Genomic DNA, 13766 nt, shown 5'->3' with positions numbered 1-13766 from the left:
ACAATAGAACAAGAGGAAATGGCTTCAAGTTGCACCAGAGGAGGTTCAGGCTGGATATGAGGAGGAATTTCTTTACTGAAAAGGTTGTCAGGCATTGGAACGGGCTGCCCAAGGAGGTGGTGGAGTCACCATCTATGGGTGTGTTTAAGATATGATTGGATGTTGCACTTAATGAAATGGTCTGGTGGTTGATGGGACTAGGACAAAGGCTGGACTCGAAGATCTTAAAGGTCTCTTCCAACTGAAGCAATTCTGTGATTGATAGATGTTCGGTACGGAGGCATGAGGTTGAGTATGTTTTGGCTCACAGTGTGTACATCAGTACTTTTAAATTGAGAATGTATTTTTTATTGATGTATTTAATGTTTTGATTTTAAATTTCCCTTTTTAATGGAATGATTCTCTGTGGAAAACTTAGCAATTCTGCCAAATCATGATCTTATACAAATAGAACTATAATCAGATTAGAGAAAACTAACCAAAGGGGAAAAAAGTGTCAAATAGGCAAGATAAGCATGCTAAAAAATACAGATACATTCTTTTATAATCTTCTATAACTCGAATGACTGTAGATATCACTTGTAAAAGAACTTGAAAAAATTCAAATCTGATATTTTTAATGAAACTTGCAATGAGATCTCTTTCAAATAAAATCTTTTCTCTTAAAGATTGACATTCAAGATTAAATAGAGATAGTTTAAGTTGTTCCAAGCATTTTGACCCACAAAGAAGTTCTGGTGTTCTACAAAAGCTTTAAAATATTTCAGATTTTTTTATTGCAGTTGTAAAAGAAATACTTGCTTTCCTTATCAGGTTTCTTACTCTTGCTTTAAAAGGGACCTGAACAGAATAATTAAGAAAGTTAATTCCTTTCACAGATGAACACATGATGCTGTAAAAATTAGTTTTCCAACAAACTTTATCTCCTCTGAGAGAAATACTACCTCTCTGCAAAATACATAGACCTCCATGGCCACCATATTACTTATTGGATTCTTCTGCCCATACCCACTGCCATACCCCAATATTGTCCATTAATAGTGAGAAGGTGGCTGGTAGATCCATTACCATAGAGCCCTATGGACCTTATTCCTAACCAACTTAGAAAATGTAAGAGGTTTGGAAACAGGGAGGGCAGAATTCATGTCTGTGGCTGTTCACTGGTGTAAATGTTTAATTTCTCCTGTCTTCATATATTTCTATTCTGTGTTTAGAGTTGCTGATGTTCCCGACTGTTAATCACTGATTTCTATAAAAAAGGGCAAGGACTATTCACTTATCCCAGCCTACTGAGTAACACAGACTTCCCTAAGTGCTTCCTGGTCTAAACAGAATTTATAATGTGGAGAAAATAACCTATCTTGTTTATAAAAATCTCTGGCAATAAGGAACCCACCACAGCTCTTGTTGTTTTAGTGGTTTTTGACACTTACAGTCCTTGCTTGACTTCAATTTCAATCTATTGGGTATCATGTCATTATCTAAGAGGGTGAAGGTCTGTTCTTTTGAGTCACCCAAGATGAGGGCAGTGAAGCATACTTGAGCATAGTACTGCGATAACCCACTGGCACATGACTCGTTGCCTCGGTGCTAAGGATCCTTACACAATGAGAAGAGAAAGTTGAGTACATTAAAAGAGGATCTGAACAATCAAGTGCAGAGAGCGCAGAGTCATCTGAGCTACCCATCATGAAATTCAGTCACTATCTCCATTGAATCAGTCTATCTGTCCCTATGTTATCATTTTTCAAGAACTTAAAGTGAACATAAAAAGGTGCACCCTGCATACCAAAGTTCGGTAAATTCTTTTTCAAGGTCTTCACGCCCACAGAGCCACAGACTCTGAGTCTGAAGCACATGGTGAGAAGGTGACCTATTAGAGTTCAGCCTGTTACTTTAGCATGGTTAGAATGAGAAGGACAGGGAAGTTTGCCACCCATTGCTTCTAGATTTTTAATCCAGAGAAGTGTGAATATATCTAACACAAGAGAGATGGGCACTAAATTATGTAACTTGAATGACACAGTGTATGGATTGTAGGGAAATAAAAAAATATTTAGTCTGTCATTATGGTAGTAGAGTCTGTGTGCAGTCTGGTGGGATCTAAGCAGGTCCTGCTTTGACCAGAGAGTTGGATCAGATGAATTCCAGATCCTTGCCAACCTCCATTGCTTTATGAATTTGTGATTCTATGAATACAAAATGCTATGTTTTGGAATCAAATTTAAATTGGAGTGCAGAATGGAGGTTGCCACTCTGAGGAGGCATGCCACATGCAAAGCATGGCCACGATAAGATGGAAAGAAAACCCAACCGCAGCTTACCCTGTGGCCATCATGTTGGGCTCAGTTAACCCTGGTGTTTTGCATTGCACTCTGGTGATTTATGAGGTTAGTGCGTTTCTTTAATGACTGTCTCCACAACAGGGTTTTGAAACTTATTTCTTGCTTGCCAAATCCATTTGATCCATTGAAAACTGGGATTAAATAGTGCTGGAAGCACACGGTGTGTAACTCATCATTCTAGTCAGTTCATATTCCTTGATCTCAGCTTCTGCCATCTTCTCTGGTTTATGTGTATGCTTTGGCTCAAAGAGACAGTACATCTTTAACTCTGAAAGCATTTATGTATGTCCTAAATTTTAATAGCCCAAGCAGTTCCATTGTCAATATCAGCCTAATTTTGCTAAATACATGTAGATATGCTATAAAGATTGAGAGCTGAAAATTTATAGCTGTGGACAGACTTCAGTAGAAGAGTCCAATGTGTCCTCTTAGTGATTTACATTTGTAGTTGAAATACTAGTATTAAATCCAGAACAGTCTTTAGGCAGGTGTGAATTGATGTGAGTTCATGAGGGTAATTTTGTGAGTCACTGTTAGGCAAATAACAGTGTACTTGCCTTGTTGTATTTTCTATCACAAGTATATCTTGGGTTTCTGAGAGCATCCCACACCTCGCTGCTATGGGTGTCCAAATAACTGTTATGTGTTTTCACTTACTTTCATATGCTGCATGCTCTCTCCAAGTCAACAGAAAGAAACTGGTCTTAAGAGAGATTAAGTCTGTTTATTTTACTGGGACTTAGGTCATGATTTCAATGATTATTTTGCTAGAATGCATATGTTTGAATAAGAGTTATTGCTAGAGCTTCCCCCTTCCACTTCTAATACATATTGGCCATTAAATGCTTAATGGATTTCGCAGATCTCCCGTATTTCCCGTCATTGAAATACAAATTCTAAACAGAAGAAGGTAACTCTGAAAACATCTTAAGGTTAAAGCATTTAACCGACAACATTTGGGCTTTTTCCATTACATGATGCCTTTAAATAATATTCGTGCATTTATTTAATGAACTGGATGTCCTATCCTAGGTGAATCCCATGCTGTTCACTACTGTACAGATTTATTGCATCTGTACCAAAGATTAAAAAAAATAAATTGGAAGGATAAATACATTGGGACTGTTACTGCTGATCTTTTCAGTATTAGTTGGGACCATTTGGTAATTTGAGACAGAGCCACTACCTTCCTCAAGCCAAAAAGTAAAATGGATAAAAGTTACATCATAGAGAGGTGACTGTATATTTATTGCTTCATAGAGGTTTTTATACACATTACATACACAAACATACGTTTTATATATATATATATATATATAAAGGCATGTATGTATTTAAAGATTTAAAATTAAATTATGCAGAAAAGTGCACTGCTTGCCCTGTGGACTATGTAACAGGAGTATTCATGTCTTAAAAAATAGTGTAAATTATGATGGAAAATATCAGGCCCTCTTGGTCATGTTTTTTGGCTCATTTGTTTTACATTTATGGGAACAGGCTTGTCAACTCTAAACCCATCTGGCTCTAGCAGAGGAAAAGAAAGAAAAAGCAGGAAGTCCATTTTTGGCAACAATCCTGGGAGGCTGAGCCCTGGGGAGTCAGCTGCTCTTGCCAAAGCATCTGGAAAAGGTAAAGTTAGCATCTTCTTTCACCAGTCACGTGGAATGACTCTGTAATCCAACACAAGTACCAGACCAAGCAGTTAAAAGATCAAATACTTAACAATGTTTAAGATGTTGAATTTTGGAGTGGTTTTTCGTTAGCACAATGGCTGTTACAGTAACACTGTTATAACTGAAGTGTTGAGTGTGGAGTACAATAAGATTGCATGGTCAGGAATATGAAGACCCTCATTCATAAATGACTCAAAACTAACATATATTTAAAATGATATATTTTAAGGTTTGTATTTTAAAAGGTATGAATGAATATTTGCAAAGTACAGATGGAAGGCAGAACTATTGGGCTGGGTTGGACTTGGTTGTCTAAACTTCAGGCAAATCCAAGCGTGTAATTGTGCAATCTCCTGTGTTCCACCTTGGAGGTATTTAGACTCTGCAGGTGATTCATTTGTGAACTTGGAAATTGTTCTTCTGCATATGACCAGATGTAAAGAAATACAAAGTACAGAGAAAGTTCCGGAGCAGGGGTGAGACCTTAGATCCCCTACCATAAACAGAAAGTTACAGTTGTACCCTTTCTTGTACTTATTTTCTGGCTCACAGAACGCTGGATTTCCTTCAGCCCAAGGGAGTGACTGCAGCAGACAGGTTAGATTCCTTTCTAGAGGCCAGTGTCCTCAAAATGAGGTAGTCTAGTGCCTAATTCTTAGGGACACAAGTATTTTGCTGGCTTTGTCCCTTAAGACTTCTGGCCTCTGGAGACTCCCTGTTTGGAGATGTAACAGATGGGTTACAAATCTGGCCTCCCATTGCCATGTAAAATGTATAAATCTGAAGAATTGAATTTTAGTCCTTTATTTTGTTCAGGCAAATGCCAGTTAAGTTTTTATTTATGAAAATGGTTGTTAGCACATCTGATCACAGAATCATTTCAATACTTAAAACACTACGTTTCCTCTCATGGGTTATTCTTACAGTATAAGAAGGAATGTGAGATTAGGAAGAACTTTTTCACTGAGGGAGTTGTTAAAACACTAGAATAGGCTGCCCAGGGAGGTGGTAGAATCTCCATCCTTGGAGATATTTAAAAGCTGTGTAGATGAGGTGCTGAGAGACATGGTTTAGTGCTGGGCTTGGCAATGTTAGGTTACTGGTTGGACTCAATGATCTTGCAGGCCTTTTCCAACCAGAATGATTCTGTGATTCTATGACTTACACTTAGTAGGTGTCGTTTTCTGGGAACATCTTTTTCCACCATACTCAAAGTATGCAGACGTGGTTCACTAGAAAACACTGACTTTTTGGAAACTCTTGATCTGCAGCTGTAACTTGCAGGTACTCTTTGTTTTCCAGGCCCTTTTGATGTGATGCGGCAGACCTGGGAAGATCCTTGCTCTCCTTACAACTCTCCAGCTTCTCTCAGTGCAATCATAAGGACACCCAAGTGCTACCACATCTCCTCCCTGAACGAGAATGCTGCCAAGCGGTTGTGCCGGCGGTACTCTCAGAAGCTGATCCAGCACACCACCTGCCAGCTCCTGAGGACCTACCCCGCCGCCACGCGCATCGACTCCTCCAATCCCCATCCACTCATCTTCTGGCTCCATGGCGTACAGCTTGTGGCTCTAAACTACCAAACAGATGGTACGGGGCACAAACACACATTTTAATACATTTTAAATGTGAAATAAGTCCTTAAAGTGTGAATTTGTATTTGATGTTTGCATTTACCTACTGTCAGGAGGGGGTGTACCCGTCTGTGTGCCCCAGCAAAAGCGAGCTCATACCTTGATAATCTCATCCTTGAGAGTAATGATCCCAGAGCTCAGAAGCTTTATGCCAGTGCAGCAGATCTCCTGATGGCACAGAAATGCCCAGGCAGCAACACCTGCTGTTTTCTATTTTTCTTTTTACTTTATCGGTGAAGATGGTGGGGTTTTTTCCCAGTTAAAGTAGCTGTTATCCCTTTCTGATGATTTTAAGTATAAAAAGGTACTAAAGTTTGGTCTTTTAACTTGTAAATGACGCCTTGGATGCTGGTTTAATGTTGGTCAAAACATTTTTGGTCCACTTTCTGTCCTATCTTGTGTTTCTTCATCTTCTCAATGAGGGTATCTCTTAGGTCATCTACAAAGCTACACAGGCAATGCTTTTTCATTCTTCTGTTCAGAGAAAATACCTAGAATGTGCTTGGTAGGCTAGCCCTGCAGCTGGATAGAGACAGTGGGACAGAGAAGAATGAACCGTTGTAGCAGTTTTATATAATGAAGTATTGGATAGATTGGATGTGCAAGCTACAGCTATCTCTGAAAACCAAGAATGAATTGATAGTACACAACTAACATTTTTTTTTTAAAGCTACCTAAAGCATGTCTTTGTCTTCACTATTAGTTTCTCCATTGTCCCGTTGCTCTTTGTCAGTTTTGGCTGCCTTACCTTCACAGATCTTCCTCTGCAACTCAATGCAGCGATGTTTGAGGCTAATGGTGGCTGTGGATATGTTTTGAAACCTCCTGTCCTGTGGGATAAAAACTGTTCAATGTACCAGAACTTTTGTCCATTAGAAAGAGATCTTGACAATAAGGAGCCAGCTATATATTCTTTAACAGTAAGTACGTTAAGAGGGAATTTCATACAGCCAAACAGATAGAAGTAGGTAACTTTTAACTATTTTCTGTACGAAAAGATTGAACCTTTAACTGTTGCTGGAACTTCTGAAGTCAGGTCAGTATAACTAACAGAAATTGGAGGAGGAAGGAACAAATAATTGTCTTTATTTTATTTTATTGGCTGGTTTGTATCCATAGTTACTTTCACTGTTTCCTTCACAATATTTGTCGAACCTGTCCTAAAAGCATTTTCCCTGGGACTGCACAACTGTAAAATTAGACGTGTGCCTGGATGCTTCACATGTTTGCAAACGCTTGAGAAGCTGCACAGAAAGACATTATGAAAAGCTCTACTGAATCATTCAAAAGTATTTTTGTAAAGTTATATAATAAGATATACAGTTCATGGATTTACAGCCCCCAAAAAAGAAGTATTCAAAGAAGATAGACCCTTCCAGGAAATAGTTCAGAAAAGTGAGATTCATAAGAATCAGAACTCTCTCAGCTGTGGCAGTTGCACACCTAATTCTTGTGTTGTGTATGCCAAAGCAAGCCAGAGATCAGTGCCAGCACCCCAGAGTAATGGAGAAGAAAATTTGATCCTTTTTGACTGCCTTACTGGGACATTCTTGCTGGATTAACATCAGATGCCTTGAATGGTTATCCTCATGGTGTATGGTATATTTTTTTCACAGGAAAGATACTTGTAGCAGTGGCATGTGGGGGAGTCAAAACAGCTCTGCTTCTGAAATTACTGCCCTGGCAATTAACAAAGTAGAGGAGCACTGTAGTTAAATCAGCATGTTAACAAACTGTGCTAAACAATATTTAGCTCAGAGTTGTGACAAAAAAAGAATTACTCCACTGATGGGGGGGGTGTGTGTGTCCCTTGGTTCCAGATTGTGTCTGGCCAGAACGTCTGCCCCAGCAACAGCACAGGCAGCCCGTGCATTGAGATCGATGTGCTGGGGATGCCCCTGGACAGCTGCCACTTCCGGACGAAGCCCATTCACCGCAACACTCTCAACCCCATGTGGAATGAACAGTTCCTCTTTCGAGTTCACTTCGAAGATTTGGTCTTTCTTCGGTTCGCAGTTGTTGAAAATAACAGCTCAGCAGTAACAGCTCAGAGAATCATTCCCCTGAAAGCTCTTAAAAGAGGTACAGTATAGTTTGTAGTGACATCCTATGCCAAATTGGTCCAGCAGATTCCTGGACTGAATCCTGCTGGAGGGATATTTTCAATCAACTGGTTGCATTTTTCTGCAGGAGACAGGGAACAAATATCAGACAACACTCTTTGCCCTGACAGTATAATGCTGAGCCAATAGTTTCTTTGGGGAGCTGGAGGCTGCCCTGGTGACTTGTAGAAAGTCAGACCCTCTGCTGTTGCAGAGACTGGGGCATGTTATATGCAGTTGCTCTGATTCTGATCCGTGGTTCTGAGGTTGTGTTCACCTCGAAACTTCCTGCTCCCTTAGTGGTCTCACTCCCTGCCTTGTCCTCTACCCAAGAAACTGGTGTAACTGGTGATCACTAAGCAGAGTTGAATTGTACTTCTGGCAGCTATGGCTGGAGGAGAGGTGAAGGAAGGATGAAAAAAACGTGAGAGAGAGATGAAGCAGCATCATGAATTCTGCGACTCCTAGGGGAGGGTTTCCATATTGCCAGCAGCTCTTCAGCAGAACAGTAAAAATACTTCCACGTTTGCTTCATGCCACCATTAACATCACACAACATTCTTAGCATGTGAGGAGAGCTGGCCATGGACATGGATTTTCTTTGTGAGAATTTGTTCTTGTTTCATTCATATTTTAATACTTAGCTCTTTCATTCAACAGATTGAATTATAGTGAATTATTGAATTATATTGATAATTGAATTGAGTTACTGAATTATTGAATTATTACGGAATTAAATCTATTGAATTGCATTCACTAGATTGAATATTCAACATTTCATTCAATATATTGAATATTACAGCAAAACAAAGGTAGTCAGCTGTATGAGCCACTCCACGGGCATTTTGGTTGCACTGTTGTACGGAGAGTGTTTATGCAGTGCCATTACAGTGCTTTAAATGCTGCAGGTGTGGCAAATACAGCAAATTTGAGTTTTCCATTTCTGACACTTGTGCCCTAGGATGTGGCAAAGTACTTACGGAAGGGTTTTTTCTCTTTAGGCTACAGACATGTCCAGCTCCACAACCTGCACAATGAAGCACTAGAAATCTCTAGTTTGTTCATAAACAGTCGGAGAATGGAAGAAAGTCCCTCTGGAAATGCCCTGCCTGCATCTATGGTGATTTAGTTATTTTTTTGTGAATGCTGTGTATTCTTGTCCTAATGACTACTATGATCTGAAGACCTCTAGAAACAGATTGTTCACAGATGTAAGCCCCTGTAAACCTGCAGTTTTCAGAAGCACTCAGTGTTTACTTCTTTTGGGCTTTGGTGGCTGTGAGGTTATCCCACCTGCCTGAAACTGTGAGAGGGTAAACATTTTCAAAGTCTGGCTTCTGGTGTACTTAGGTATGGCACAAGAACTCCTATGCTGCAGGAGTGTGGTTGAGTGGTAAGGTTCAGAGATGCCTTATGCATAAGCAATACATTTAGGCCCAAAAAAGAAAGATGCAAGTTACCAACAACTTTGGGATAACGAGAGTAAAACGGAATTCAATTACAGGAAAAGACAGACTCTGTATTCCCATAAATACATACATACATATTTATGTAGGTATGTGTTTGTGCACATCTATATGTTTGTATGTACAAATATGTATACATATGCATACAGATGTGTGTGCAATATCTCTCTATACAAATACATATGTATATATGCATGGATGGATGTGATTTTTTTTTAAATAGCCCTTTATGTTAGGTTACATGTCTTACTTGTGTTTTTAGTAACTTAAAGCATGTATATTATATTATTTCCTCGTTCCAAAAGGGTTAGGTAAAGCCTCCTGTGGTACTGTGTGCAGCAGATGCGTTGCAGACATGATTCTCCTGTGAATGCATGCTGAACACGTACCTTGGTGAACTGCTAGGTTCACCAAGGGGAACTGCTGAAAGGTAGAACAGAAATGGTTTGGAGGGTAAAATGAAGCTATAGATTTTCATCCAGTAGTTTGTACACCGAGTCCAAATAGTCTGAGCTCAGCTAGACTAATGAGTGATAGAGGTCTGCCTTTTGTCCAGTGGCAGTTTATATACTCTCACTGGAAAAAATCCCTTTTTCTCCTTTCTCTTCAGCTTCAGGGTAGGGTGGGGTGGAGGCTTGGTTTGTTAAGGCCTTGATCTGTAGTATGAGCCATGTATTAGGTGAATAGCTCTGCTCTGTCAAGGTACTTAAAAATTGTGTGCCGAGATAAAAATAACAGGCCTATTGAATTCAGTAACCTGTTGCATGTTGTCTGAACAGTTGTTTAGCACGGGGGAAAGGAAAGCTGCTGTGACCCACAAAGTGACAGTTCATGGAATTCCAGGCCCAGAGCCTTTCACTGTTTTCAATATAAGCGGGGGGACAACAGCTGCACAGCTGCTCCATCAGGTAAGCTGCCTGCTGACCTGCAGACTCAGGTGGCAGGAGTCCCCACAAACGTCACTCTGGCCATTCGTGTCTCTGCATTTCTTACGCGCAGGATTGTTGCAGTGCGTTCATCACAGCAAGGAGGTGCTTTAGAAGTGTGCTACTGTGCACATTACATTACAAAGTGTACATTACGTTGCAAACACAGAATTTTCACATCAGGGACATTCTCCCAGTCTTGGCCTCAGAGGATGGGTTTACAATCTCAGAACATAACTCTCTGTTAGCATTTGAATATCGGGCACATGCAGAGAGGAAAACCAGCCTTCCTGAGCGACGGGGGCAGTGGCTGTCCTTACAACAAGGGCAAGCGTTTCTGCAAGCTTCTTTGAACTTGAGCAACAGAGGAATACAGAGAAAAAGTTAGAGGGCTTAAGTTCATGAGTAGAAAAAGCAGTTAGCTCAACAGGGATTGTTATTCTAGCAGTGGGAAAAGACTGTACTGTCCTGGGATTATGAATAAATTGTCTGGCCAGCCAAACAGGACAGAAATAAGCTTAAATAGTACTGCCTTGTCTGGAATAGCTGAACTGAACTGCTTGGCTAGGCTAAAGAGAACAGTACATTACCCTGGAGTAAAATATCTGAATAATAAATAGCACATCAGAAATCTTGCCTCCACTGTCAGAATAGTTATTGATTCTTAAAGCCTCCTTATTCATTCTCATTTATAACTACTAATTATGTGGTGTTTATATTTAGCATGCTAATTGCTGTGTGTTTATTGTGGTCTATCTTAGCTCTTGGCTACCACAAAAGGCACCGAGTCATGTGCTGGAGACTATTTTCTGATGGAAGAGAAAAGTTTTATATCTAAAGAAAAGAGTGACTGCAGAAAACCACCATTCCAGAGAGTGATCGGTCCTGAAGAAGGGCTAGTGCAGCTTCTGAACAGTTGGTTCCCAGAAGAAGGATACGTTGGAAGGATTATCTTTAAAACCCGAGAGGAAGTAAGCCTGGTTTAGATAACTTGCCCCTTACAAAGGTAGCTAAAAATAGCTGTTAGGCCCAGGAAATAAAAGGCTGCAGTATTTGTTTCAGTACTTGGTGAGTAATGTCAGCACTGTGTATGTTGTTTAAAAACAAACATAACTCTTGAGGGAGCACAACTAGACTGTTTATACATCTCTGTGACACTAACTTGACATCACTCAGCTCGAGTATCAGCTATGTGGTGTTCAATCATCATGTAGTCAACAATTCAGTACCACTAGCTTACTGTTTTGACTGATGGTTCTAATTTAATGCAAATCTAGATTTTGACATCATAGAATATTAATAAGGTAATACCAAAGCATCATAGCTAACAGAACTCCAGACTGTAATTATCAATGACAGCAATGTCAGCAGCTTCTTCTCTGTTCAGAAAAATTAGAAAGGATTTTAATATTTTAAGAAGCCTAAAAACCTCAAGGGATGATGAAATTATCAGTGATAGCTTAAAATAATGAAATAGGTGATTTCCTTTGATTTCAAGGAGGATGATGGAGCAATTACTTGAGTTTAAACTATGGGCAAAGCATCCACAGCTTGAAAATATGCTAGTGCCCAGGCTTGTGAGAGTGGATTAAAAAAACAGGAGAAAACACTTGATCTCATTTTGACAAAATGCTCCCTAAATTCTTCTGGCTTTAGCACAAGGACAAGGAGAAAAAAATGCACTTTCCACAACCCACCACCTTAATGCCATCGTTACATAACAATATATAAAGAAATAAAGTATTTAAGTGATCATTTTTGCCTAATGTGGTACTATGCATGTCTCCATTCCTTGCCTACTATGAAAGCTATTACAGACACTGATTTTAGAAGCAGGAATTTATTATTAGCCATAGTGGTTTGTCAAAATTCTTCTATCTAAGACTTGCATGTAATGAAATGGAGCTGGGGAAACAGCACAGTCTCTGATTTTTATGCGATAAAAACATTTTATGACCACCAGCTATTAGTTATCTCTCTGTAGGAAATGAATTTGTCTCTCTTTTTTTTTTTCTTTAGAATTTAAATGAGAGAAATGTCTTTCAAGAAGCAAAGGAAGAGGCAGCTATCAGCTCTGAGGATGACAGTTTCTTTGTTCAGGTACATGATGTCTCCCCAGAGCAACCACGCACAGTTATCAAAGCTCCCCGCTTCAGCACGGCTCAGGATGTCATACAGCAGGTGAGCAGTGTGGTTCTGCAATGCCTAGCAGCTGTGCAATGCCTAGGGTGGAGGGTGGTTTCACACAAGATAACATGGGATTTGTTCACAGAGAAATCAGTTTAGTAACCTGAATCTGAGGGAGTGCTTTCTTTTCTTGTCTTTTTTTATTTTTCTGCTTTTAAACAGACTCTTTGCAAAGCCAAATACTCCTATAGCATTTTGAGCAATCCAAACCCAAGTGATTACGTGCTCTTGGAAGAGGTGACAAAAGAGCCAGCAAACAAAAAGTCCTCAACATCTAAACCGTCTCAGAGGATCCTCTCTGATCAAGAGTGTGTGTTTCAGGCCCAAAGCAAGTGGAAGGGAGCAGGAAAATTTATCCTTAAACTCAAAGAACAGGTTCAGGTAAAAGATTAAATCTTTGCAGCAGGTTTTACAGATGACATATGATCAGCTTAATGGAAACTTACTTTCAATGAGATGGAGACAATGACCAGCATGGGGGGGGGGAGGGGGGGGGAGAAGAGACTTACAGCAAAAAGCAGATTCCTCTTTTCTCCACACTTCCCTTCTACTGTCCTCTGCAAACTGCATCAGATATGTCCAGCAACACGATTCTCTCACAGCCTGTAACTCCTGTGACAACTTTTATCTTTTGCTACCAGCTTTCTGGTTTTCAAAATCTTCTGGCTATATGTGGCATGCCCTCCATCATGGTAATACAGGACTATTCAAACGAGCAGAGCAAAATCTACTGGAATAAAGTCCTCTTTATTCCTGCCCAGTTAAAAAGTTGTTCTGGTGCTGGAATGGAGTAGGTGCCTGCTGGGAGGATGTGTTCTCCCTTCTAGCAGCTGCCACCAATCCACAGCATTTGTTGCTTTAAAGTAACTGTGCCACAAGCACAGATTCTTATACAATTTTATACCAAACTTGCTAAACATATCTTTGACAATATATAAGTTTCCTTTAATTTATTCAGAACAATCAAAAGAATGTGCCTGGCTCTGAAAGCACAGCTGAGCTGAATCTCTAAGGCCTGCTTAGAAACATCTTAGGTGGTGTCATACTTCACTGTGCCCACTTCACAGCTAACAAACAGCCTGTTAAGCCACTTGGTGATCTAGTTTTTTGGGTTTGTTTGGGTTTTTTTGTAGGCAGCACGAGATGACAAAAGAAAAGGCATTTCTTTTACCAGTGAACTCAAGAAATTAACCAAGTCCAGTAAACAGTACCGAGGATTCACATTGCCACCTCCACAGGCCTCACCCGAAAGTCCCCAGAGCAGAGACGAACGATCCACCTGCAGTTTGACTTTTGGTGATGTTATGGAGTAACCATATCCACTGCCTACAGCACTGTCTGTTCAGGTAGGAGACACTGATTCTACCTCTGAGCAATCTCTTGTAACACAGGAGTTAATAGAGTAGTTTTTTTCCAAAGCTCAGACCATA

General features: G+C 40.0%; 1 protein-coding gene across 2 annotated transcripts in view; it reads left to right on the top strand.

The window, feature by feature from the left end:
• PLCE1 (phospholipase C epsilon 1) overlaps nt 1-13766 on the top strand; it is a 159891-nt gene that overhangs the window by 141011 nt on the left and 5114 nt on the right. For both annotated transcript variants that reach the window (XM_062001757.1, XM_062001756.1), the window contains exons 24-33: nt 3843-3974; nt 5321-5611; nt 6412-6575; nt 7476-7737; nt 8759-8877; nt 10003-10131; nt 10911-11120; nt 12169-12330; nt 12499-12717; nt 13470-13682. In XM_062001757.1, coding sequence (XP_061857741.1) covers nt 3843-3974; nt 5321-5611; nt 6412-6575; nt 7476-7737; nt 8759-8877; nt 10003-10131; nt 10911-11120; nt 12169-12330; nt 12499-12717; nt 13470-13649 — 1868 coding nt within the window. In that variant the 3' untranslated portion in view covers nt 13650-13682. The remainder of the gene's footprint in view (nt 1-3842; nt 3975-5320; nt 5612-6411; nt 6576-7475; nt 7738-8758; nt 8878-10002; nt 10132-10910; nt 11121-12168; nt 12331-12498; nt 12718-13469; nt 13683-13766) is intronic.

The sequence above is a fragment of the Colius striatus genome, chromosome 8 (assembly GCF_028858725.1).
Source record: "Colius striatus isolate bColStr4 chromosome 8, bColStr4.1.hap1, whole genome shotgun sequence".
NCBI lineage: Eukaryota > Metazoa > Chordata > Aves > Coliiformes > Coliidae > Colius > Colius striatus.
Note: the sequence above shows the minus strand (reverse complement) of the source record. Positions and strands in the feature narration are given on the sequence as shown.